General features: G+C 37.2%; 1 protein-coding gene across 2 annotated transcripts in view; it reads left to right on the forward strand.

Annotated features, from left to right (window-relative positions):
• EIF4E (eukaryotic translation initiation factor 4E) overlaps positions 1-16,990 on the forward strand; it is a 54,837-nt gene extending 37,847 nt beyond the window's left edge. For both annotated transcript variants that reach the window (XM_017875489.1, XM_017875488.1), the window contains exons 3-7: positions 5,264-5,359; positions 8,628-8,691; positions 9,381-9,494; positions 11,537-11,676; positions 15,144-16,990. In XM_017875489.1, the coding sequence (XP_017730978.1) occupies positions 5,264-5,359; positions 8,628-8,691; positions 9,381-9,494; positions 11,537-11,676; positions 15,144-15,258 (529 nt within the window). In that variant the 3' untranslated portion in view covers positions 15,259-16,990. The remainder of the gene's footprint in view (positions 1-5,263; positions 5,360-8,627; positions 8,692-9,380; positions 9,495-11,536; positions 11,677-15,143) is intronic.
• The last annotated feature ends 9,457 nt before the right edge of the window (positions 16,991-26,447 follow it).

Genomic DNA, 26,447 nt, shown 5'->3' on the forward strand with positions numbered 1-26,447 from the left:
TTTTTTTTTTTGGAAGAGACACGGTCCCATTCTGTTGCCCACACTGGGGAGCAGTGGCATGATAATAGCCTCAGATTTCTGGGTTCAAATGACCTTCCTGCATCAGCCTTCTAAGTAGCTAGGTCCATAAGTGTGCACCACCATGCCTGGCTAAGAATTTTTTTTTTTTCTTTTTTTTTCTTTTTTGGAGAGATGGGGGGTCTTGCTATGTTGCTCATGCTGTTCTCAAACTCCTCACCTCAAGCAGTCCTCTCCCCTTCCCCTTCCTTGATAGGGTCTTGCTCTGTCACTCACGTTGGAGTCCAGTGGCATGATCATAGCTCACTGCAACCTCAAACTCTTGGGTTCAAGCAATCCTCCCGCCTTGGCCTCCTGGGTAGCTGGGACTATAGACACATGCCATCATGCCTAGCTAATTTTTGTTTTTTTGAGACGGAGCCTTTCTCTGTCACCAGGCTGGAGTGCAGTGGTGCTCAGCTCACTGCAACCTCCGTCTCCCAGATTCAAGCGATTCTCCTGCCTCAGCCTCCTGAGTAGCTGGGACTACAGGTGCATGCCACAACACCCAGCTAATTTTTGTATTTGTAGTAGAGATGGGGTTTCACCATGTTGGCCAGGATGGTCTCCATCTCTTGACCTCATGATCTGCCCACGTTGGCCTCCCAAAGTGCTGGGATTACAGGCGTGAGCCGCTGCACCTGGCCCGTGCCTGGCTAATTTTTTAAATGTCTAGTAGAGGCGATCTCTCACTATGTTGCCCAGGCTGGTCTTGAGCTCCTGGGCTCAAGTGTTCTTCCTGCCTCAGCCTCCTAGAGTGCTGTTATTGCAGGTGTGAGCCACCTTGCCTGGCCTCATTGATCTTTATGTGTTTAAATGGCTGGGTGCAGAGTTTTTTTTGTTTTGGAATTTATTTTTAAAAATCCAGAGTGTAGTACTTGACCTTGTTGGGGGTTTTCTTGCATTTTCTTTTCTTTTTTATTGATAATGGGGTGACAAATTGTCAAGTACATATTGAAATGCATCTCATTTTTCTGTCTAGGTGAGGTTACCGAATATTATAGGATTATGAAATATATATTCAATTTGGAAGGCTCTTCAGACAACATTTGTGTTGATGAGAAAATGAAATTTCCCTTTGACTTTCCTTTGGTATTGTAATTCAGAGAATATTCAGTTTAATTCTTCTAAAGGAGAATGGTCTTGGCAATCATCTTGGGATAAAGTGTAACTTTAATGTCCCACGAGTTTATCTTCAAGGCATTAGAGAAAATGTTATACAGGCATACCTCATTTTACTGTGCTTCACAAATCATGCCTTTTCTATAAATTGAGGGTTTGTGGAAATCCTGTGTCAAGCAGTTCTGTTCATGTCATGTTTCCAATGGCATGTGCTCACTTAGTGTCTCTGTCACATTTTGGTAATTCTCACGGTATTTCAAACTTTATTGTATCTGTTATGATCTGTGATCAGTGATCTTTAATGTTGCTATTGTAATTGTTTTGGGATGCTATGAACATTGGCCATATAAGACGGCCAACTTAATTGATAAATGTTGTATGTGTTCTGAATGCTCCACTGACTGGCCATTCCCGTCTCCTTGTCCTTGGGTCTACCTATTCCCTGACACACAACAATATTGAAATTAAGCCAATTAATAACCCTACAATGGCCCCTACATGTTATAGTGAAAGGAAGAGTTGCATGTCTCTCACTTTAAATCAAAAGCTAGAAATGATTACACTTACGAGGAAGACATGTCAAAAGCCAACACAGGCCAAAAGCTAGGTCTCTTGTACCAAATAAGTTAGCCAGGTTGTGAAAGCAAAGGAAAAATTCTTGAAGGAAATCAAAAGTTCTGCTCCAGCAAACACATGAATGATAAGAACACAAAACAGCCTCATTGCTGATGTAGAGAAAGTTCAAGTGGTCTGGGTAGTAAATAAAACCAGCTACAACATTCCCTTAAGACAAAGCCTAATCCATAGCAAGGCCCTAACTCTGTTCAATGTTAGGAAGGCTGAGAGAGGTGGGGATGCTGCAGAATAAAAGTTGAAAGCTAACAGAGGTCAGTTATAAGATTTAAGGAAAGAAGTCACCCCCATAAAGGTACAAGGTGAAGCAGCGAGGGCTGATGTAGAGATTGCAGCAAATTATCCAGATCTAACTAAGGTGATTGATGAAGGAAGTTTACACTCAAAACAGATTTTCAATGTAAACAAAACAGCCTTCTACTGGAAGAAGATGCCATCTCGGTCTTTGCTAGATAGAGAGAAGTCAGTGCCTAGCTTCAAACTACAAAGGACAGACTGATTCTTGTTAGGGGATCTTGCAGCTGATGACTTTTAAGTTGAAGCCAGTGCTCATTTGCCATTCCCCAAATCTTAAGAATCCTTAAGAATGATGCTAAATCCACTCTGCCCATGCTCTGGAAATGGAGCAGCAAAGCCTGGATGACAGTGCATCGATTTATAGCATGGTTTACTGAATACTTTAAGCCTACTGTTGAAACCTACTGCCCAGAAAAAAGTTTCCTTTCAAAATATCACTACTCATTGATGATGCACCTAGTCACCCAAGAGCTCTGACGGAGGTGAATTGTTTTCATGCCTCTTAACACAGCGTACTTTCTGCAGCCTATGGAGCAGCAAAGAGGAATTTTGACTTTCAAGCCTTATTATTTATTAATAAGAACTATATTTCATAAGGCTATAAATGCTGTAGATAGTGATTACTTTGATGGATCTGGACAAAGTAAATTGAAAACCTTCCAAAAGGATTCAGCATTCTGGATGTCATGAAGAACATTCATGATTCATGGAAGGTCAGAATATCAATATGAACAAGAGTTAGGAAGAATTTTATTCCAACCCGTATTGATGACTTTGAAGGGTTCAAGACTTTAGTGGAAGAAGTCACTGCGGATGTGGTGCAGAGAGCGAGAGATGTACAGTAAGAAATGGAGCCTGAAGATGTTACTGAATTGCTGCAGTCTCATGAGAAAACTTGAATGGATAAGGAGTTACTTCTTATGGGTGAGCAGAGAAAAAGGTTTCTTGAGATGGAATCTATTCCTGGTGAAGATGCTGTGAACATTGTTGAAATGACAACAAAGGATTTAGAATATTACGTAAACCGAATTGATAAAGCAACTGCAGGGTTTGGGAGGATTGACTCCAATTTTGAAAGAAATTCTACTGTGTAAAATGCTTACAAACAACATTGCATGCTACAGAGAAATCTTTTGTGAAATGAAGTCAATCGGTGTGACAAACTTCATTGTTGTCTTAAGAAATTGCCACAGCCACCCCAATCTTCAGCAATCACTACTCTGATCAGTCAGCAGCAATCAACAAGGGAAGACTCTCCATCAGCAAGAAGATTACCACTCTCTGTAGGTTCAGATGATCATTAGCATTTTTAGCAATAGACTTTTAATTAAGGTATGTGCTTTTGTTTTTTAGACATAATGCTATTTCAGACATAATGTAGACTATAGTATAATGTAAACATAACTTTTATATGCACTGGGAAACCAAAAAATTTGTGTGACTCTCCATCAAGATAGTTCCTTTATTGTGATACTCACTTTATTATGATGATCTAGAACTGAACTCACAATATATCCAAGGTATGCCTCTATATATAATATGTTAGGTATATATAAGCTATTATATATTATGTAGGAATAAAACTATTTTAAGAGAAGTAATCTACAGATATATTAAAACTAGTATACATTATTTCAGTACATATCTATGCAGCATTACTCAGTCTTGATTATTTTCCCAGTTAGGTGTTTGATTAAATATAGAGTCACATTTAATAGTTTCCCCACTCCTGGCACTCATTTCTTCTTGGCTAATTTGTTCCTCTGAGAAATATCCGCCATCCTGTTTCTTGCCTTTTTTTTTTTTTTTTTTTTTCGGAGACAGTTTCCCTCTGTTGCCCTGGCTGGAGTGCTGTGGCACAACCTCGACTCACGGCAACCTCTGCTTCTTGGATTCAAGTGATTCTTGTGCCTCAGCTTCGCGAGTAGCTGGAATTACAGGCATATACCACCATGCCTGGCTAAATTTTTTTGTATTTTTAGTGGAGACCAGGTTTCACCATGTTGGCTAGGCTGGTCTCAAACTTACGACCTCACGTGATCTGCCCACCTCAGCCTCCCAAAGTGTTGGGATTACAGGTTTGAGCCACCGTGCCTGGCCCCTTGCCTTCTTTTATAGTTTAAGTGTTTCCACTGTGTTTTTTTTTTTTTTTTTTTTTTTTGAGATGGAGTTTCACTCTTGTTGCCCAGGCTGGAGTACAGTGGTGCGATCTCAGCTCACCGCAGCCTCCTGCCTGAGCCTCCCAAGTAGCTGGGATTACAGGCATGTACCACCATGCCTGGCCAGTTTTGTATTTTTCGTCGAAACGGGGTTTCTCCATGTTGGTCAGGCTGGTCTTGAACTCCCAACCTTAGGTAATTTGCCCACCTCAGCCTCCCAAAGTGCTGGGATTACAGGTGTGAGCCACCCGCGCCCAGCTCTGCCGTGTTTTTCTTAAATAATTGTGCTTGCTTATCTCTGTCATAGCACTTAGCACACTGTAGTTGTCTCTCTGCCTCATCTCTATGAATTCCGTTGAGTGATGAGTTTCAGTGTGTCTTGGGTCCCTAGGTATAGCAGAAAATCTGTTATGTAGTAGACATAAAATACATATTTTTTAAATGAAAGAAATGGAGAACTCTCATTATTTGCCACTGTAATAACAACTAGCATTTTACTTTTTTTTCCTAAATTTTTGTGGTAAACATAAAATTTACTGTGTTAACTATTTGTAAGTGTACAGTTCAATTAATGTTAAGTACTTTCTGCAACCAATTATTGTACAACTAATCTCCAGAACTCTTGTTCATCTTCCAAAACTCTAAACTCTGTAACCCTAAACTCCCTTCTCCTTGGCTAGTGGCAATCACCATTCTTTTTGTTTCTATGAATTTGACTTCTTATCCCTCATAAAAGTGGAATCATATAGTATTTGTCTTTTTTTGGAGGGGGCTGGCTTATTCACTTAATGTCCTTAGCTTCCCCTCATGTTTTATCAAGTGTTAGAATTTCCTTCATCAGGGCTTTTTAGTATTCCGTGGTGTATATATATACATTTTTCATTCATCTGTTGATGAACAGTTGGGTTGCTTCTACCTTCTGACTGTTGTGAATAATGTTGCTTTTAACATGGGGATGCAGCTACCATTTTTTGACATTGACTTTTTATTTTTAGATGGGCACTCTGGTTTTTTAAAAATGATAAAAGCAAAACTTGGCAAGCAAACCTGCGGCTGATCTCTAAGTTTGATACTGTTGAAGACTTTTGGGCGTAAGTAACCATTTGTTTTAGGATGTTTTTTTATTAGTTGTGTAGTTTATTTTTAAGCCAAATTCACAAAATGAAGTGTGAGGTAAACAGTTAATGAATGTTCATCTATTTTTTATCTCCTCACAAAAGTTTGAATTGGTGATTATGCTTTATTAGTTTTACAAAGCTTCAATCTTGTCATTCCTTAGCCCTGATTATTCTGTTTCTTGTCCTCCTGAGATATCCTTAGCTCAAGAATCCTTTATTGCTCTTAGAACTTTTGACAACTAGTTGGAACTTGTTCCTCTCTTGGTTGCCAAGATAAATTTGCCTCATAACTGGGTATTCCAGTGCATTGTTGGGTTCTCATTTCTGCAAACTGTTTTCAGTGCAACATCTGGAATTTCCTGTACCAGATTTTAAGATATCAAAGGTTGAAGTGTTCAGAATTCAGAGTTTGTCAAGGGAATGCCAGTATCTATCATGATACTTTATTCATTTCATTATACTTTGGTCCACCTCAAGAAGAATAGTTGAAATATTTTTGAAATTTTGTTTCTGTTTAAGCAGAGTTAAGAATTGGGATCATCAACTTTTGCATGACCTCAAAACAAAATTTAAGGCTGGGCTCAGTGACTCATGCCTGTAATACTAATACTTTGTGATGCTGAGGCAGGAAGATCACTTGCGGCCAGGAGTTCAAGACCAGCCTGGTCAACATGAGTCCCTGTTTCTCTTATAAAATAAATAAAATTAAAAATTGTAAAGTCTATTTCAAGAAGTTTTGATTATTGATTCTCTTAAAAGCAAAGTTAATCCAGTGTATCAAATTTACTTGGAGAATGAGTAGGGAGGTACTATATGAGACCCTGAAAGGCAAAACTCTTTAATAAGTGCTTTAAATTACCTAGCAGTTATTTAAATATTCTAACTTGTACATCTTTTTTTAGGATCATATACATGCTAAATTAGTGATGCTACTCTTATGTTTTAATGTAACCCCCTCAAGATATTCTGCTCATACAAAGGAATAGATTGTGGTATAAAATTTATACATATATACATACATCTTCAACAGCAGAAACATTTTTCTGTATATTTCCAGTGCTTGACTTCTAATAGGTATTTTGTATTCATTTGTGTTGCTGAAAAAAGCAAAGCATACAGTTAAAACTATAAACTTTGAGAGTATTTGAGAATATTTATTTGAGAGTAAACTGAGAGTATTTATTTTTTATTAAAAGCATTACACTTAATAGTAACTACATTTAAGGCCTAATAACTTATACGTGTCTAGTTGTCTAGTTAAACTAGGGTTATTCTTTGCCCGTCATCAAAACATCAAGTAGTTTTTCTTCTCTAATTGTGTTTACTCAGGACTCTTAAATAACTCTTCTGCACCAAAAAAGCTCTTCATTCTCCTGCAGAGGAAAAGGAAGGCTTGAGCCATGTTCCCCAATCAGATTTGCGTTTATCTAGTTTGTTTGGCTTTTACTAGTTTACATAATTGTACCAATTAGAACAGTGCCTCCACACTTCAGTTATGTGTAGTCAGTGTCATTGCATAGTAGATTTTTATACCATAATTTAGAGATATGAAGGATTTTTCAATTTTCTATGAATGTGTGGGCCACTTCCTAATTTCTGGTTTTTCTAGCAAATTTATTGCAAATAACCATTGAGTCCCTTTGTATTTATCCAGACTGCGTAGTCCTAGGATTCTGTTTAGGTGTGCCATTATAAATTCTCATTATGGACTTACTTGAGAGAGCTTTGAGCACCACGGAAGAGAAAGGAGGCAGCAAAAAGAAAAATGTTTTATTGAAGGTCGTTCCCACAATATCCATTTATTTTATGAAATTAGTAGTGCTAATTTTACAGTCACTTAGTATCCAGGCTTTTTTTGTTGCCTAGGGGAGGCTGTCATAGATGATGTAGTTGGGAGTTACCATGAGGTAGTGATTCACAAACCTTATGTGATCTTAGGTTGTCTCACCTAAACTATTATTTGTGTGTTATATTATGGAGTTTCATTTAAAGAATGCCAACTTCTGTCTTAAATTTTTTTTTTTTTTTTTTTTTTTTTTTGGAGATGGAGTCTAGCTCTGTCACCAGGCTGGAGTGCAATGGGGTGATCTCGGCTCACTGCAACCTCCATCTCCTGGGTTCAAGCGATTTTTCTGCCTCAGCCTCCTGAGTAGCTGGGATTACAGGCGCGTGCCATCACACCCAGTTAGTTTTTGTATTTGTAATAGAGACGGGGTTTCCTCATGTTGGTCAGGCTGGTCTCGAACTCCTGACCCCGTGATCCGCCTGCCTCAGCCTCCCAAAGTGCTGGGATTACAGGTGTGAGCCACTGCGCCTGGCCCTTAAATCTTTACCTGAAATATTCCTAGATGGGGTTAATATGGCACTAGGAGAACCAGACTAAGGATAATAGAATCATCCATGGTCTGTAGACACAGCTAAGTTCCTCATTTCTGCCATCTAATATTGGAGACAGGCAAAAGATTCTTAAGAGTTGCCAATTTTTTAATCAATTTTGCTGTAAAAGACTACAGGAGATCAAATGATCTAAGCCTCCTGCCTTCAGGCAAGCAACTAAGTCATTGCAAATGTTATTCTGTTATTTTGATATTTGGGAAATAGTTTAGAAATACAGACTGCAGGGTTCTATCTCATATTTAGGTGATTATAATCCCAAGAGGTAGGGCTTGGAACTATATTTATTTATTTATTTTTGTAAAATCATTTTTTAAATGATTATTATGTTGACTAACCAGTGACAATTTGTGGTATTTGGGAACCATTGATCTATTTTACTCTTGGATACCCTCGAGGATAATAATAATCTTAACTGTTTCAGTCATGCAATCCTGATGGTCAGGAAGTTCATCTTTTCTGTTATTATTATTTTTTTATGTTTGTGAAAAAACTGTTGATTAACTTCAGAAATTACTTCATCTACTTAAAGCCACCTTATACCTCTCTTCTCAGTTTCTTATATATATATACATATGTATGCACTGAGTTAACTAACATATAAAATATATTTTTGTCAGAGCAGTCACTAGAAATTTTTTGAAAATTATACCTGTCATCTAAAGTTGATTATTTAACTGCTTTTAAGATCTGTTTTGTCCATTTTAGAAATTGACTCCTTAGAAACAAGTAAACATGCACTTTTATCTGTTTATTTTCATCATATGTTCTAAATGTATATATATGGAAGCACCTGAACTCTATATTACATATTCTGTGTTTTTAATTGTTACTTTCTTTTACCTAGTCTGTACAACCATATCCAGTTGTCTAGTAATTTAATGCCTGGCTGTGACTACTCACTTTTTAAGGTATGCTTAATTGGTGATTTTATATATTTATTATAGGACTGGGCCATTTGGTATTCATTAAGAAATCTTGCCATAAACTTAGGAATACTTGATAGTGTGAAGAACAGGCTGATAATTTAATTGGCTGTAGTATGCTTTAGTATCAATATTTCTTACTCTATTTGTTTATAAAAATTGAGAGAGAGTTACTCTGTGGGCACATACTGAGATTGATTTTGATGAGAGCTTTGATTTTCCAGTCTATTCCTTTATATATTTGAGCAGACTAAGTTATCAAGCATTCTTAACCTTAGGAGCATGGGTCCTTGGAATACTTACTATTGGGCTTTGTCAGGTGGTAGGGGGACGGGACATTCATTAACTGAAACTGCATAGTTTTTGCATGTATTTTCTAGGTATAGAAATGTACAGAGCTTCTAAAATATGTTTGCTACTCAAAGTTTAAGAACCTTCAAATTAAGTGAAACTCAAGATTTGATAGCTAATAAGTGTCAAAGTCAGGACTCTAATTCTGCAATGTCATGCCTCTGGCTTTTAAGTCTTACGCGCTTTTTAAAAACTGCGTCAATGGCAGTTTTATGGGCAATAAAGTAAGAAGTTGACAGTGTTGTTACTTACTGTTTTTAATGATTATCTCTCAAAGTCAAGGTAACAATATTGTGTAATACTGTTGTCTTCTAACCCTGTAGGATGGTATTGAGCCTATGTGGGAAGATGAGAAAAACAAACGGGGAGGACGATGGCTAATTACATTGAACAAACAGCAGAGACGAAGTGACCTTGATCGCTTTTGGCTAGAGACAGTAAGGTTTTAAAAGTATAAAGCAGTTTTAGAGGTAGTTTGGGAATACTGAAACTTAAGATATGTTATGTTTTACATTTGTTACTTAATTTAAGAGAAGGATGCCCAACACTAGAAAATCAGGGTCAGTAATTGTTTTTGTTCTGTCATGTGACTCCTGTTTATAGTACAGTGAAACATCCTACCACATTATAAGTCAGATATTTTAAGTGATTGGCAGTGTGACTCTCACCACAATAAGCTCACTGTGGTCATTTCATTAACCTCGAAATTATAGAATCTTACATTTTATACGATTGAGGTTTTTGCAACCCTCTTACAGCATTGCTATATGTATACTAAACTTTTACATATTTGTATTTTTAGAGTAAGGGTCTTGCCCTGTTGCTCAGGCTAGAGTGCAGGTATTTATTTATATGGCTCACTTCAGCCTCACCTTCTGGGTTCAAGTGATCCTCCCACTTCAGCCTCTTAAGTAGCTAGAACTACAGTTGCATGCCACAATGCCCAGCTAATTTTCTAAATTTTTTCCTAGAGATGGGATCTTGCTGTGTTGCCTAGGTTGGTCTCAAACTCCTGACCTCAAGTGATCCTCCCATTCAGCCTCCCAAAGTGTTGGAATTACAGGTGTGAGTCACTGTGCCTGTCCCACTAAACTTTTTAAATCAGTGAAGCAAACAATAAAATTGCTGTGTACTACCATTCAACCTACATGTTGTGCTATTAACTTGAACTTTTGGCTTTACAATACAAATTAAATAATGAGATAATAGGCATTTTCTGTCGACAGAGGTTCCAAACCCCAAGCTTATAGGAGCGGGGTTTGTAGTCTCTTTTGTATCCCTAGCACTTGAAACCGTGCCTTGTTTATAGTTGGCACTTGTTGAGTTAATGTCTTTAAATATTTGAATAAGTGACTATTTTGTTTTTTTAGAGACAGGGTCTTGCTGTGTTGCCCAGGCTAGAGTGCAGTGGGGCCATGATAGCTCACTGTAGCCTCCTGGGTTCAAGCAATCATCCTGCCTTAGCCTCTCAAGTAGCTGGGACTACAGGTGCATGCCAGCATACCCAGCTAATGAATGAATGACTTTTTAAGAAGAAAATTCTGTTTTTGAGGGCGAAGATCATCAGCAAATATGATTTTGGAATTCCACATTAAAAAGTCAGGATATTTCCATTTTGCAGTTAAAAAAAATGTTCTGGAGATGGATGGTAGTAGTGATGGTTGTACAACAATGTTGAATGTACTTAATGCCACTGAACTGTACACTTAAAAGTGGTTAAAATGGTAAATTTTATGTTATTTGTGTTTTACCACAATTAAGAAACCCGTTAGGGCTGGGCTCACACCTGAAATCTCAACACCTCAGGAGGCTAAGGCAGGCATTTCACTTAAACTCAGGAGTTCAAGACCAACTTGGGCAACGTGGCAAAACCCTGTCTCTACAAAAAATACAAAAATTTACTGGGTATGGTGACATGTCCCTGTGTGTATGTATGCCCAGCTATTCAGGAGGCTGAGGTGGGAGGATCATTTGAGTCCAGGAGGTTGAGGCTGCAGTGAGCTGTGATGGTCCCACTGCACTCCAGCCAGGGTAACAGAGCAAGACCCTGTCTCAAAAAACAACAACAACAAAAAACCAAACCATTAACAAATACTCATAAAAAATAAGAACAAGAAGAAATTAATCTAACCATGAAGAGCTATTTTTGTTATTCTATTAATATTTGTTTGCTCATAAATATAAGCAGCAGCAGAGCAAATGAATATTAATAAAATCAGCTTTTATGTCTGCCACAATATTAACTGCCAAATTTGCTGAAAAAGGTGAAGACAGCTGTTAATGATTTGATAGTAAATAAATGAATGAGTAAGAGTCAGGACAGATCTATGTATGCAAATAAAATTTACACATTTAAAAAAAAAAAAATTAACTCGATTTAAAACTGTCTTTAGTTATCTACACAAATATAGAAGAGAAATTTGCAGTGTAATAAGCTTGTTTATAATCTATTAAACGTAATTTGGGATTTTCTTTTAAGCTGCTGTGCCTTATTGGAGAATCTTTTGATGACTACAGTGATGATGTATGTGGCGCTGTTGTTAATGTTAGAGCTAAAGGTGATAAGATAGCAATATGGACTACTGAATGTGAGAACAGAGAAGCTGTTACACATATAGGGTAAGTTTTGCTCTTTGCCTACTTATTTTACAATATTAGGATGGCTAAAACCAGAAGTTACTTTATTTGTAGCTTTAGAAATAAATACTTTGTAGATCCTGTTTTCCTTGTATTGTTTTCGTGAACACTTGTATAATTTTGAACGGCTCAATTGGTGCGCAACGTCTTGTTCATATATATCTAATCTATATCTATATCTATCTATGTCTATATAGATATATAGATATAGATGTTTTGGAGGGTTTTTTCACAGCTATTTATATATTTAGAGACAGAGTCTCACTCTGTTTTCCAGGCTGTAGTACAGTGGCATGATCTAGGCTCACTGCAGCCGCTGCCTCCCGGGTTCAAGTGATTCTGATGTCTCAGCCTCCCAAGTAGCTGGGAATACAGGCGCATGCCACCATGCTCAGGTAATTTTTGTATTTTTAGTAGAGACCAGGTTTCGTCATGTTGGCCAGGCTGGTCTTTAACTCTTGGCCTCAAGTGATCCATCCACCTTGGCCTCCCAAAGTGCTGGCATTACACGCATGGGCCATTGCGCCTGGTCTTGTTCATGTTTTTTATTTCTGTAAAATTACTTTTTCTTAGCAGTGAAGTATATAACCACTAGAACACTCTGCTTTGGCATGTAGCATTTTTTATTCATTCACAAATGAGAATGTATTATTTCCTACTTTGAAAGTGCTGTTTGAAAAAAGTACTACTTTGAAAAGAGCTAATGTACGCTCATAATAAATAATTCAGTGATTATTAGCAAATAGTGTATGTACATTTAAAGCATGTGTGTTTACTACATATCATTTTCATTAAAATTTAACATACCTTGGCTTTTGTTTGATGTTTAAAACCCACATGTAGGGTTTTATTAAACCTTTTTTTGTAAATTTTATTCTTTGCAAAAATGGCTTTTTTTTTTTGAGGCAGGGTCTCACTGTGTTATTCAGGCAAGAGTGCAGTGGTGCAGTCACTGCTCACTGCAGCCTCAACCTCCTGGGCTCAGGTGATCCTCCCACCTCAGCCACCCAATTAGCTGGAACTCAGGTGTGTACGACCACACCTGGCTATTCTCTTGTATTTTTTTGTAGAGAAGAGGTTTTGCCATGTTGCCAAGACTGGTTGTGAACTCCTGGACTTGATCAAGCCACCTCAGCCTTTCAAATGCTGAGATTACAGGCATGAGCCACCATGCTAAACCAGCCGGCATTTTTTTTCTAACTAGGATTTCTTTTTACCTCAATTATATTAGTAATATTTAACACCGGGCGTGGTGGCTCATACCTGTAATCCCAGCACTTTGGGAGGCCGAGGTAGGCAGATCACGAGATGGGGAGATCGAGACCATCCTAGCTAACACGGTGAAACCCCGTCTCTACTGAAAATACAAAAAAAAAAAAACATTAGCTGGGCATGGTGGCGGGTGCCTGTAGTCCCAGCTACTTGGGAGGCTGAGGCAAGAGAATGGCGTGAACCCGGGAGGCAGAGCTTGCAGTGAGCCAAGATTGGGCCACTGCATTCCAGCCTGGGAGACAGAGTGAGACTCTGTCTCACCAAAAAAAAAAAAAAAAAAAAATTGACTTAACAATTTTATGTTAAAATTAAGTGCTGGTCAGTCAGTGGTCACAAAATGTTTGGTTTGTCCCTTTGTGATTTTCAAATATTATTAATTTTCTTTTAAAATTAATTTTTGAGACAGAGTCACACTCCGTTGCCCAGGCCGGGGTGCAGTATCGTGATCTCGGCTCACTGCAACCTCCACCTCTTGGGTTCAAGTGACTCTCTTGCCTCAGCCTCCTGAATAGCTGGGACCAGAGGCCTGAGCCACTACAGTATTTTTTGTAGAGACAGGTTTCGCCATGTTGACCAGACTGGTGTCAAACTCCTGTGCTCAAGTGATCCACCTGCCTCAGCCTCCCAAAGTGCTGGGATTTCAGGTGTCATCCACTGCTCTCAGCCATGTAAATTTCTCTGTGAACATAATTTATTTCTGGATCAAAAGGTATAGGGATTTTCTACATTTCATGCTATATGGGGTTCCATAAGAGAAAGGAGGTGATTTGTCATCATATTTTAATGTTTCTGCCAGCATCAAAACCTAATTTTGGAGGATTTACTTTTTTTTTAAACAGGAGTTAGATTAATTAAGAATTTTTTTCCTATGGAAGTTTTTTATTTTGTCACTATTAAATGTTTTTGAGTCTATATTAAGACTTCAGATTTTCAAACAAAGATTTTCTTTTTTTAACCCTTCCAATTTGCATGACTCAATGGTCGTGCCTTTTGGTATTTTAATAATTAAGTATAATTGAAAGGAATGCATTGCATTATAATGCAAATTTGATAATTATCACTTTAGTTACCATAAAATTACTTTTAATGCCTTATTTTAGGGGAAGGTAGTAAATCTCCTGAAAGGTATTAAAAAAATACTATCCTAGTATCATGTTGGAGGATTTAACTCCATTAATGTTTATTCCTTTATTTTATTTGATTTTGCTTATTTTCAATTTTACTATTTTTTTCTTAAAGATTCAGATTTTTAAGGTGACCTATGAAGTTCTCTGTGATCTTTCTCTGAAACCTTTTCAGCTTTATCTCATATTCACTTTACTTATGAGCCATAGTCACACAGCCTGATTTTTATTTCTCAGCTTTCAGATGTGCTCATTATCTTAACATTATCCTTTTTGACCTCGTGATATTTAAAGGGGAAGACTTCTCTAATTTTGTAGATGAGATTAGAATCTCCTTGTTATTACAGCCCTTGTATTTACTCTTTGGCACTACTGACAAGTGCCATTTTATTCTTGCTATAGAGTCATGTCTTACTTGAAAATTAGGTTGTAAAGTTAGTATGTAAAGCAGAAATTACTTTCTCCCTTGAAGTGTTTCATTTTAATCTCCCTCAAAGTGTTTAGTTTTTGTTTGTGCAATCTTATAACAGGTATGGTAAATATAATTTGTGTAGTAATATACAATCTTTGCTAGGGTTCAGATGTGAAATGTAACATTTTAGATCAAAGAATGAAAATAAACATGTTTGTTATACAGATTTCTGTTTAAGTATGCATGTAATACAGGTCCATCATATGTATTTGTGATTTTTTGATTGTGTTTACTAGACTATAAATACAGTGAGCTCAGGGACTTGTCCTTGCTTTGTTCACTATTGATTTAGTAATAATTATAGTATCATAATAAATAACAGTATAATAATATAGTAATGCTCCTGTAATTTAGTAATAATAAACCCGACTGGCTCTCAAATATTTTAAAAGTAATTAACCAAGAATATCGCAAAAATGAAGAGTAAATTGTGCTAAAAGGAAAAGGGTGTATAATTAATTTCCTATTGTACTCTCATCTATATTTTTTAGTACAAAGACTAGTAACCCTAAAATTTTGAATTTATTTACTTCTTATGAGTAAAAATTAATGGCTACTTTTTTCTTCTTTTTTTCTTCTAGGAGGGTATACAAGGAAAGGTTAGGACTTCCTCCAAAGATAGTGATTGGTTATCAGTCCCACGCAGACACAGCTACTAAGAGCGGCTCCACCACTAAAAATAGGTTTGTTGTTTAAGAAGACACCTTCTGAGTATTCTCATAGGAGACTGCGTCAAGCAATCGAGATTTGGGAGCTGAACCAAAGCCTCTTCAAAAAGCAGAGTGGACTGCATTTAAATTTGATTTCCATCTAAATGTTACTAAGATATAAGAGAAGTCTCATTCGCCTTTGTCTTGTACTTCTGTGTTCTTTTTTTTTTGGCTAAAGTTTCCACTATCCCAATCAAAGAATTACAGTACACATCCCCAGAATCCATAAATGTGTTCCTGGCCCACTCTGTAATAAATACTTCAGTAGAATTACCATTAATTACATACAGATTTTACCTATCCACAATAGTCAAAAAACAACTTGGCATTACTATACTTTACAGGAAAGAAAATTCTGTTGTTCCATTGTATGCAGGAGCATATTTTGCTGGTTTGAAAGATTATGATGCATACAGTTTTCTAGCAATTTTCTTTGTTTCTTTTACAGCATTGTCTTTGCTGTACTCTTGCTGATGGCTGCTAGATTTTAATTTATTTGTTTCCCTACTTGATAATATTAGTGATTCTGATTTCAGTTTTTCATTTGTTTTGCTTTTGTTTTTTTCCTCATGTAACATTGGTGAAGGATTCAGGAATATGACACAAAGGTGGAATAAACATTAATTTTGTGCATTCTTTGGTAATTTTTTTTGTTTTTTGTAACTACAAAGCTTTGCTACAAATTTATGCATTTCATTCAAATCAGTGATCTATGTTTGTGTGATTTCCTAAACATAATTGTGGATTATAAAAAATGTAACATCATAATTACATTCCTAACTAGAATTAGTATGTCTGTTTTTGTATCTTTACGCTGTATTTTAACACTTTGTATTACTTAGGTTATTTTGCTTTGGTTAAAAATGGCTCAAGTAGAAAAGCAGTCCCATTCATATTAAGACAGTGTACAAAACTGTAAATAAAATGTGTACAGTGAATTGTCTTTTAGACAACTAGATTTGTCCTTTTATTTCTCCATCTTTATAGAAGGAATTTGTACTTCTTATTGCAAGGCAGTCTCTATATTATGTCTTCTTTTGTGGTGTCTTTGTGGTGTCTTCCATGTGAAACAGCCATAAGTTCTGGAGCCACTAGCTTTTAATAAATTGAATAGGTAGTATATATATGGAATTAAATTGATGTGGCTATCTTTGTTTTTTTATAAAGTAAGGCACAGTCCTTCAGTCTTAGGTAAATAATGTACTCTTAATATGTTAATACTCATGAGAATTGGGATCTGATGCATCACCATTTGATTGGTAACAACAGTGGTTGTAAAACTTGGTTGCTGAATTGAGTTGTTTTTATGTAAGTGTCAAAATGATAGTGTAGGGAAAGTACAGGTGGTGGGAACATAATGCATTAAGAGTTTTGTTAGTGTTGCAATCTAAATAGAATGGAATAAACAGGTATTAAGACATTTATAGTGGTAAATTGTTGTAGTGTGGTATTCTGTAAACTTGAAAACTTGATCTACTCTTTGTAGGTATCATTTGAAAGCAAACTTGAAAATGTTTTGTACATAGTACATACTTGTATAGTCCTGTGAAATGAAGTATGGCTATCAGACCAAAGGATAAGCCAAACTGTAGGTAGCAGAATGGAAATTATTAGTTTGAGAGGAAAATTTGTCTTTTAATGGTGATTATGACTTAATCATTTTAAAACTGATAAACTTGACAAAAACCCTGTATGAAATAAACATGAAATTAATAGCACTGATTTCATTGTAAAATTTTAAAGCAGTTTAAAGGGTACCACAGGTTGTCACAGTACTCTCAATGCCACAAACACCTCTTGTTCAGTATTCTAGAAATACTGAATCTTCTGTGTTTATTATAATTATAATCTCAGCATACTGTATGTAATATCTGCTAGTTAAACTTGGAGAATTGGTTAAGCTGACTTACTGTCTACATTAATATGTATAGTTTTGAGTACTTCAAGAGTTTGCTTAAAAGTGATGGTGTTAGTGGTATGTTGGCAATGGGTGGGACCGAAGTGGTGTATCTATTATAAATTAATGATCTATTTTCTTAATTCTAAAATGAAGTCCAATTTTAAGAAACATCAGCTTTTAGGTGCAAAGGAGGAATAACACATTAAATGTATACAGTTCTAAGTTTTTGAAATAACTAATTTGTAGCATTTGATTATTGTTATTAGCATTTTAGAATCATGATTTCATTTTAAACCTTTTTCCTAGGGACAAGAAGGGATAATAAATTACTCTGAATAACTTTTGGCAGTTGCCACTTAAATAGTACAGTGATTTGCAACTTTTATAACTTTATTAGCACCTTCTCTAAATATAAAATTAGGCTATATATTATTTTCCAACTTACTCTTTTCTCTCTGTTTAACAGGATATTATAAATAGATTAAGTAGATAAATTTTCTTTTCTTTTTTTTTGGACCGAGTCTTGCTCTGTCGCCCAGGCAGGAGTGCAGTGGCACAATCTAAGCTTACTGTAATCTCCTCCTCCCGGGTTCACACCATTCTCCTGCCTCAGCCTCCCGAGTAGCTGGGACTACCGGCGCCCGCACCACACACCTGGCCAAATTTTTTTGTATTTTTAGTAGAGATGGGGTTTCACTGTGTTAGCCAGGTGTCGATCTCCTGACCTGGTGATTCGCCCGCTTTGGCCTCCCGAAGTGCTGGGATTACAGGCGTGAGCCACCGCACCCAGCCCAAATAGATGTAGTTTCATAATAGAGAATTGAAATAAGCTTTAATGGGCGAAAAGCAGTTTATTGTAGGAATGTGACATTTTATTTAATGAATTCAATGTTTATTATCCCAATTCTACAGAAGGATTTAATACATACTATGCAGTTAAATAATTATAACACTTACATAGTAATAATTTATGTGCCAGACAGTAGTTTAGTCACTTTACGTGCACATTAACCTGCAGAATAATCTTTTGAGATGTAAGGTGCTGTTACTGAGAATTTAAGTAACTTTTGCTTGTAAATTACAAAGAGTGAATTTGAATTCTGGAAATTTGGTTCCAGACACAATAATTATATAACATTTTCTCCATAGGGTACAGCCTAACAGGCTATAGTAAATCACCTCAGCTTGTTATAGGTTGGGCAAACATTTCTCCATTTTACTTCCTTTGGTAATGAATCTAGTAATAGATGGAAAATTTCCCTAGATTCACTGTGTTAGTTGGGGAAGTTTGGAGGCAAAGGTACAGGAGTTTACGGTAGATAGTGTTAGTAAACATAGTCACATGCCATGTAAGGAAGTTTTGGTTAGCAGCAGACCACATACAGGATTGTGGGCCAGTAACATTGTAATACTGTATTTTTACTGTACCTTTTCTATGTAATGTTTAGATACACAAATAGCCTTATGGAGTATTCAGTATGGTAACATGCTATACGGGTTTGTAGCCTAGGAGCAATATTTGACTGTTCCACGAAGCCTATATTTGTGGTAGGTTATACCATTTAGGTTTGTGTATGTACCCAACGATATCACCTAATGACCCATTTCTCAAAACGTATTCCCATCATTAATCAATGCATGGTCGTGTTTTCATATACATTTTAAGCTTCTGTATTCTAATCTAATATAAATGGGAAAATAAGGCAAAATGTTCAAACTAATAGGCATTGAGATTCTTAAATGCTAAAGTTGCATTCAAAAGGATAATTTTAGGCGTTGTGACAAAGCAGTGTTGTATTTTAAAGTTAATGACAAGGCTATGCACCTTTTATCTCTGTTTCTTACAGAATGTTTTTATTATCGAGTAGTAAAACAATGTCAGATCCTTTTTACACAAATTCAAGAGTTTAGGCCAGATTGATGTTGATAAACAAAACTTCAGCATATTTCTCGAGGTCAAATTGTATGTGTCTGGAAACTTCTATAGTAATTTTATATTACTGTGACAATATGTGATCACTTTTCTAGTAATGTTTTAAAAAATATCTTACAGGCCAGGCATAGTGGTTTATACCTATAATCCCAGCACTTTGGGATGCCAAGGTGGCAGGATTGCATGAGTCCAGGAGTTCAACACCAGTCTGGGCAATAAAGTGACACCCTATCATTACAAAAAAATTAAAAAATATTTAAGTACGTGTGTGTGTGTAATATATTATATATATATATAAAACAAAACATATATGTATGTGTATATATAGTATGTCTGGCAGAGTACAATTTAGGGGTTAAGACTGGTCCCTCACATATGGTGTGAGAAACTCTGTTCTCAGGTTGCTTTGCCCATTAGCCCAGGGGAACTCATTTGCCCATCATTCCCTAAAACAACCAGGTCTGTTAGGTCTACAATTTTCATCTTCATACATTTAATATATTTGGTGTCAAAAACTTTGGTCCTGTTCTCCTTTTACCATCTTAAACTGTTGTGTCCTGCTTTACTATGAATTCCAAAGTAGGCATTAGGTAGCCTTCCTACTACCATGGTTTAGAGTTCAATATTATTACCATTCCACTGGTAGAAGCAAAAAATGAAATTTCAGGCATGTGGTCACATGTGCCTATGGTGCTGCCTTTTCCAATTCAGGGGAACTAATTTTCATATTTTAATCTTGCAGCTTTTTTTTAACGTCATACATTGTGATTTTTCATAGTTGTGCACAGAACTCACTTTCCTACCTTTTCTGAAAAAAAGTTACGTATACACACATATATATGTATTGAGCACTTCTATTTACTATGTTCCACGTGCTGGGCATATAGCAAGAACAGAATGGTCTGGGACCCTGCTCTAAAGTTTTAAAAGCAGAGACATATATTAAAAGTGCATTAGTCTGACCGGGAGCGGTGGCTCATGCCTGTAATCCCAAGCACTTTGGAGGCTGAAGCAGGTGGATCACCTGAGACCAGGAGTTCCAGACCAGCCTGGCCAACATGGTGAAACCCCGTCTCTACTAAAAATATAAAAATTATCCAGGTGTGGTGGCGTGTGCCTGTAATCCCAGCTACTTGGGAGACTGAGACAGGAGAATCACTTGAGCCTGGGAGGTGGAGGTTGCAGTGAGCTGAGATCGCGTCACTGTACTCCAGCCTGGGTGACAGAGCAAGACTCCCATCTCAAAAAAAAAAAAAAACAAAAAACAAAAAACCAGCACGTGTCTGTTCTACAAATAGCTTTTGTTACTGAAAATAGGAGTAGAGTTTTATTACTGGGGATTATGTAGTCTAGAAGTAAATATAAAGTGAGGTTTTTTGTTCTTTTTTTTTTTTTTTTGAATTTTGAGATGGAGTCTCGTTTGCCAGGCTGGAGTGCAGTGGCGCGCTCTCAGCTCACTGCAACTTCCGCCTCCTGGAAGAAGGCTCCTGGGTTCAAGTGATTCTCTTGCCTCAGCCTTCCGAGTAGCTGGGACTACAGGCGCGTGCTACCATGCCCAGCCGATTTTTGTATTTTTAGTAGAGATGGGGTTTCACCATGATGGCCAGGATGGTCTCAATTTTTTGACCTCCTGATCTGCCCACCTCGGCCTCCCAAAGTGCTGGGATTACAGGCGTGAGCCACTGCACCCGGCCGTGGTTGGTTGTTCTAAATACCCTTCTAAGCTCTAAAATACTCTTCCAGCTCTAAAACGTTGATTCTAAACAGATCACATTCCAGGAGGACTCTAGCAAACCAGCATATGCAAATTATAGCTTTTGCAAGACCGTTTCTACTTTTATATTACTGAACTCTATATGATTTTCCAAGTAAAGTTTTGTGACTCTTTTTTGAGTATGTGATTGTACTTTAAAATTTTTTCACCATTCATTTAACATTTTTTAGCATACTGTAGTATTTTTGATGCAATTGTGTTTGCGTTGGTGTGGCTTTAGAGGTTTCTCCAGCCACCTTCCCAAAATACTGATCTGTGATTTTTTTCTTTAATGTTTGGCCAAACATAATACATGTTGATTTTATTTTTCATCCCTACAGAAAGGTAGAAGGTGAGAATTCCGTCTCCTATCCTACTGTTGTTTTTAAAGGTGCCACTCAAATTTCTTGTACATGTCTAGAAACTTGTGCATACAATAGATGTACAGTGTGGCTGGTCATGGTGGCTCATGCCTATAATCCCAGCACTTTGTGAAGCCGAGGTGGGTGGATCACCTGAGGTCAGAAGTTTGAGACCAGCCTGATCAACATGATGAAACCCTGTCTTTACTAAAATTAGAAAAATTAGCCAGGCGTGGTGGTGCGTGCCTGTAATCCCAGCTACTTGGGGGGCTGAGGCATGAGAATTGCTTGAACTTGGGTGGCAGAGGCTGCAGTGAGCCAAGATCGTGCCACTGCATTCCAGCCTGGGTAACAGAGCCAGACTCCATCTCCAAAAAAAAAAAAAAAAAAAAAAGATGTACAATATATGTAACTTTTTTCATTGGACACAAAATTCTGTTAGTTTTGTTTTCTCATTTTTACTTGTCATGATGTATGTAGAATGCATTATTTTTAGTGTCTGCTGTTCCATTTTACAGATGTATCTCTTACTGGTTGAATCTTTGCCTTCAGAGACCCTCAAGTTGTATTCGTATCATTTTGCACTAAGCAAAAAGAAGACGGATTCGGGCTGGGCATGGTGGCTCGTGCCTGTAATCCAGGCACTTTGGGAGGCTGAGGCAGGTGGATCACAAAGTCAGGAGTTCGAGACCAGCCTGGCCAACATAGTGAAACCCCGTCTCTAAAAATATGAAAAAAAATTAGCCGGGCATGGTGGTGCACACCTGTAGCCCCAGCTACTCGGGAGGCTGAGGCAGGAGAATCGCTTGAACCCAGTAGGCGGAGGTTGCAGTGAGCAGGTTGCGCCACTGCACTCCAGCCTGGGCAACAGAGCAAGACGCCGACTCAAAAAAAAAAAAAAAGATGGATTGATTTTTGTCAGCAGTATCAACTGGCACTTACCATCTACCCCTTCAATACCCAAACCATTCTAATCTATGTATACAGACCATCATCTGTTTTGTTATTGTATTCTACAAGGCAGCTTTGTGAGTTATACAGTTTTGGTCCTTGTGATATTTTCTGATTGGTTTTAATGTATTTTCCTCTAATGAGCCAACATTGTTATACACGTACTTTATTTGCTAGATTGTACTCTTTCCCAAAGATGTATGAACTGTATCTTTGGGAACTATAGTATCCCAAAGATACTATGAACTAGTGTCTACTTTCATTTTACCTATTTACCTGTAAACATTGAAAAAACTGAATCAAATGCAGTGATATTGGACCTAGTTTTATTGTCATGCCTTATAATGAATTTAACTTCACAGCTAAAATGAGAGCATTTCCCAAACACGTCTTTATGGTCATAACCAGTTTCCCTTGGCATTTCATTTATTTTTATTTTTTGAGACGGAGTTTCGCTTTTGTTGCCCAGGCTGGAGTTCAATGGCGTGATCTCGGCTCACTGCAACCTCCACCTCCCAAGTTCAAGCGATTCTGCCTCAGCCTCCAAGTAGCTGGGATTAGAGGCATGCACCACCATGCCCGACTAATTTTGTATTTTTAGTAGAGATGGGGGTTTCTCCATGTTGGTAAGCCTGGTCTCGAACTCCCAACCTCAGGTGATCTGCCCGCCTTGGCCTCCCAAAGTGTTGGGATTACAGGCGTGAGCCACCGCATCTGGACTGATTTGTTTTTAAGGCCATTATTTTTCTGGTTTATTTTGTGACTTCAACATTTGACTCAATTTTGGGTGAATGGTTTGTGTGTGATGCCTGACATCGTGTTTTGATGTGTAGGATATGCCATAGGATATGTGAGACATACGATCTATCCCAACTTGACCTTGTTTCGTATTGTTTATGTCAAGGTGCTGAGTATATTAGATATGCTGTTGGGGCTCTGTGTTCTAGCTCTGCCTTTTAGATAATTACTATGGTTAAATATTGCAATGTCCTGCATGTCTCCACACACGGGTTTTGTAACTGAGTCAGAATGATAAGTGATTATTAAGCACATTTTTTCTCCTTTCAGGAAACCACTATTTTCCTCTTCTACATGCTGTTTTGTAAGTAGCACTTTTATGAAGGTTGTCTTCAAATGTTTGCATCTTCCATTTCTACTGCCTGTGGGTTATCCATCCTGTCATTTTGTGCCACATTTTTTTTTTTTTTAACTTTTAAGTTGAGGGGTGCAAGTGTAGGTTTGTTACATAGGTAAACTTGTGTCATGGGGTTTGTTGTACAGATTATTTCATCACCCAGGTGTTAAGCCTAGTATGCACTAGTTGTTTTCCCTGATCCTCTCCCTCCTCCCACCCTCCACCCTGTGAAAGGCCCCAGTGTGTGTTGTTCCCCTCTATGTGTCCATGTGTTCTCATCATTTAGCTCATTTAGCTCCCACTTATAAGTGAGAATGTGATGTTTGGTTTTCTATTCCTGCATTAGTTTGCTAAGGATAATGGCCTCAAGCTCCATCCATGTCCCTGTAAAGGACATGATCTTGTACTTTCTTATGGCTGCATAGTATTCTGTGGTGTATTTGTACCACATTTTCTTTATCCAGTCTATCATTAGGCATTTAGGTTGATTCCGTGTTTTTGCTATTGTGAATAGTGCTGCAATGAACATACGTGTGCATGTCTTTTTATAATAAAATGATTTATATTCTCTTGTGTATATACCCAGTAATAGGATTGCTGAGTTGAATGCTATTTCTATCTTTAGGCCTTTGATGAATAGACACACTGTCTTCCACAATGTTTGAACTAATTTACACTCCCACCAACAGTGAATAAGTGTTCACTTTTCTCCACAACCTTGCCAGCATCTGGTATTTTTTGACTTTTTGACTGCTCACATCAAAACTTTTTGTAAATAAAGTTTTATTGAAACATGGCCTTTACCCATTTGTTTACATATATCTATGGCTGTTTTTGTGCCACAATGTCAGAGTTGTCTTAAAGTAGACAGAGACTATCTGGCTGCAAAGCCTGAGATATTTACTAACTGGTTCTTTATGGAAAAAGTTTGTTGACCACCTACTCTAAACGTTTGGTAGTGATGGTGGTGTTGGCAAAAAACCAAATAGCTTACTCTCTTTAAATTTCCCTTTTACTTCCTACAAACTCCTAACACCATTTACGACTTTGTCATCAATATGGTCAACTAAGTATGGTTTGCATGGCTGTACTTCCTTTCACCTTCCACTTAGGCAGTGTCTCCAAGTCCATTGCAGTTTCTATTTGTCTCCTGACTGTCCCTGTCTCAGTTCTTATCCTAAATGACGTAACAACTGATCTCCCTACTTTTTGCCTATGCCCTCAAATGTGCTCATTGTTGATCTCCCTGTTAGGTGTTCTTTTTCTACTCTTTAGAAAGCAGTCAAGGAAACCAGGGTTCTCTCAAAGTGGAAAATACTAGAACTTATGTACTGTTATCATAATGATAGTTGGTTTTTTGAATTATGAGAATGATTCCAGGTGGTTTCTGAATCATCCAGTAAAGCTGTATTCACTCTGTAGGACTGTCTTAGTATTTCCTGCATTACCTAAAGCAGCGTGTAGTGTGGATTTATTTGTTCATTGCCTTATTGCAGGAAGTAAATTTAAAAATGAAGAAAAGACAGAATGTGAAAAAAGATTAAACCAAAAGTAAGTTTAGCATGCCAAATGCATTCCATAAAGCCCATTCTAAGTGACTACTCTAAGTGAAGCAATTTACTCAAAGATGCTGATGTCGTGCTTGGGCAACTGTCATTTGTGGGATACAATTTTTGCCCTAAGAAATCTAGCAGGCTATGCCAATGGAAGACAAGATCCAATAGATATATATTTTATGGTAACATTAAAGAAAAAGTAGCCACCCTCTCCAGAAAAGTGAGTGCATGTTTGGGAGGCAGACAACCTGAGTTCACATTCTAGTTCTGCTATTAGCTGTATAAACTTAGTCAAAGTTAATTGAGCTTTCTAAGCTAGTTTCCTCATTTGTGAAACAAGGAGTAATACCTGTATCAGAAAGTGGTTGTGAGATTTTATAAATGAATTCCTGGGTGTACAGAATGTAATGTATTCCTTGGTGTGTAGTGAATGTTTAATGGTTGTTAGCCTTCCCTATGTCTCCATGAAGGAATACCTATAGTGTGAGTAATGCAGTGACTCTGTAACTCTTTTATGTTTTTTTTTCTTTTTGTAGAGTTCATCATTGTAGGTTGATTAAGTGATACAAATTGCAATTGTGTAAATGTAACTGGGTGGCGATCCACAGTTTGAGGCCCAAGTTTACAGTCCAGCCTAATTTATACAGTCTCAGGGTGTAATGTATGGTTCTTAATCTAATACTTCCTGATAAAGTTATGTGTTCTTCACCCCATGGTGGCAACACCTTGATGATTATCATTTAATACATATACATCAAATTGTGTACTACTGAGGACTTTATAGATCTCCTGAAGCTGCACTCAATAGAATTCTTAGCTGAGGATCCTTGTACGGTATTCCCAGATTAAGGACCCCTGATCTAGAGGGATGGTAATAGGTGCATAAATCTTTAAATCAGTGGTTAAGTCTGTTAGACCCAGCACCTCATATATAAAATCAGTGCACACTATTATCCTGAAGTGAAATTCATGTGTATATAACTTGCTTACCTACTTTTTTTTTTAAAGAAAAAAGTCTTAACTGGAGAATAATAGAGAAAACAAAAGAAATAAGAGGGAAGTTGTTGTAAATAAAATATTTGTTTTAGTTCTAACATAACTACATAATGAAGTAGTCTGGTAACTGAACCTCTACCTACATGTGCACATGACAACTTTTAAGTGTAGGCTATTAAATAAGTTTTTCTGAAATGAGGCACAACACTTAGTAAAAGTTCTGGACAAAAATACATCTTTTCCTCAATTTACATGTGGTATTCCTGAAACATTCAGAATATATTAAAGTTGCACAAAAAATACTTGGTGCTAGATAATGTTAGAAAATTGAGTTCAATTCAAATGTTCACTATTATGAATAGATTATTTTAAAATTACATACATATTTGGCAAGATATTTGAATGCCATTTGAGATGCCAGCTCTTAGATGTGTAGTAGTGCCAGAAGCACTTCACCAGTAATTGTTCCAACCAAAGTGTCCCATAAATTTCCACTGGTACAGCAGTGCTCACTGGTTCTGTGTCCATTGAAAACCAGTCCTATAGATCAGTGCTTTTCAAATTCATTGTGCCCATGAACCAGCTGGTC

Source organism: Rhinopithecus bieti, unplaced genomic scaffold (assembly GCF_001698545.2).
Source record: "Rhinopithecus bieti isolate Rb0 unplaced genomic scaffold, ASM169854v2 scaffold_6708, whole genome shotgun sequence".
In the NCBI taxonomy this organism is placed as follows: Eukaryota; Metazoa; Chordata; class Mammalia; order Primates; family Cercopithecidae; genus Rhinopithecus; species Rhinopithecus bieti.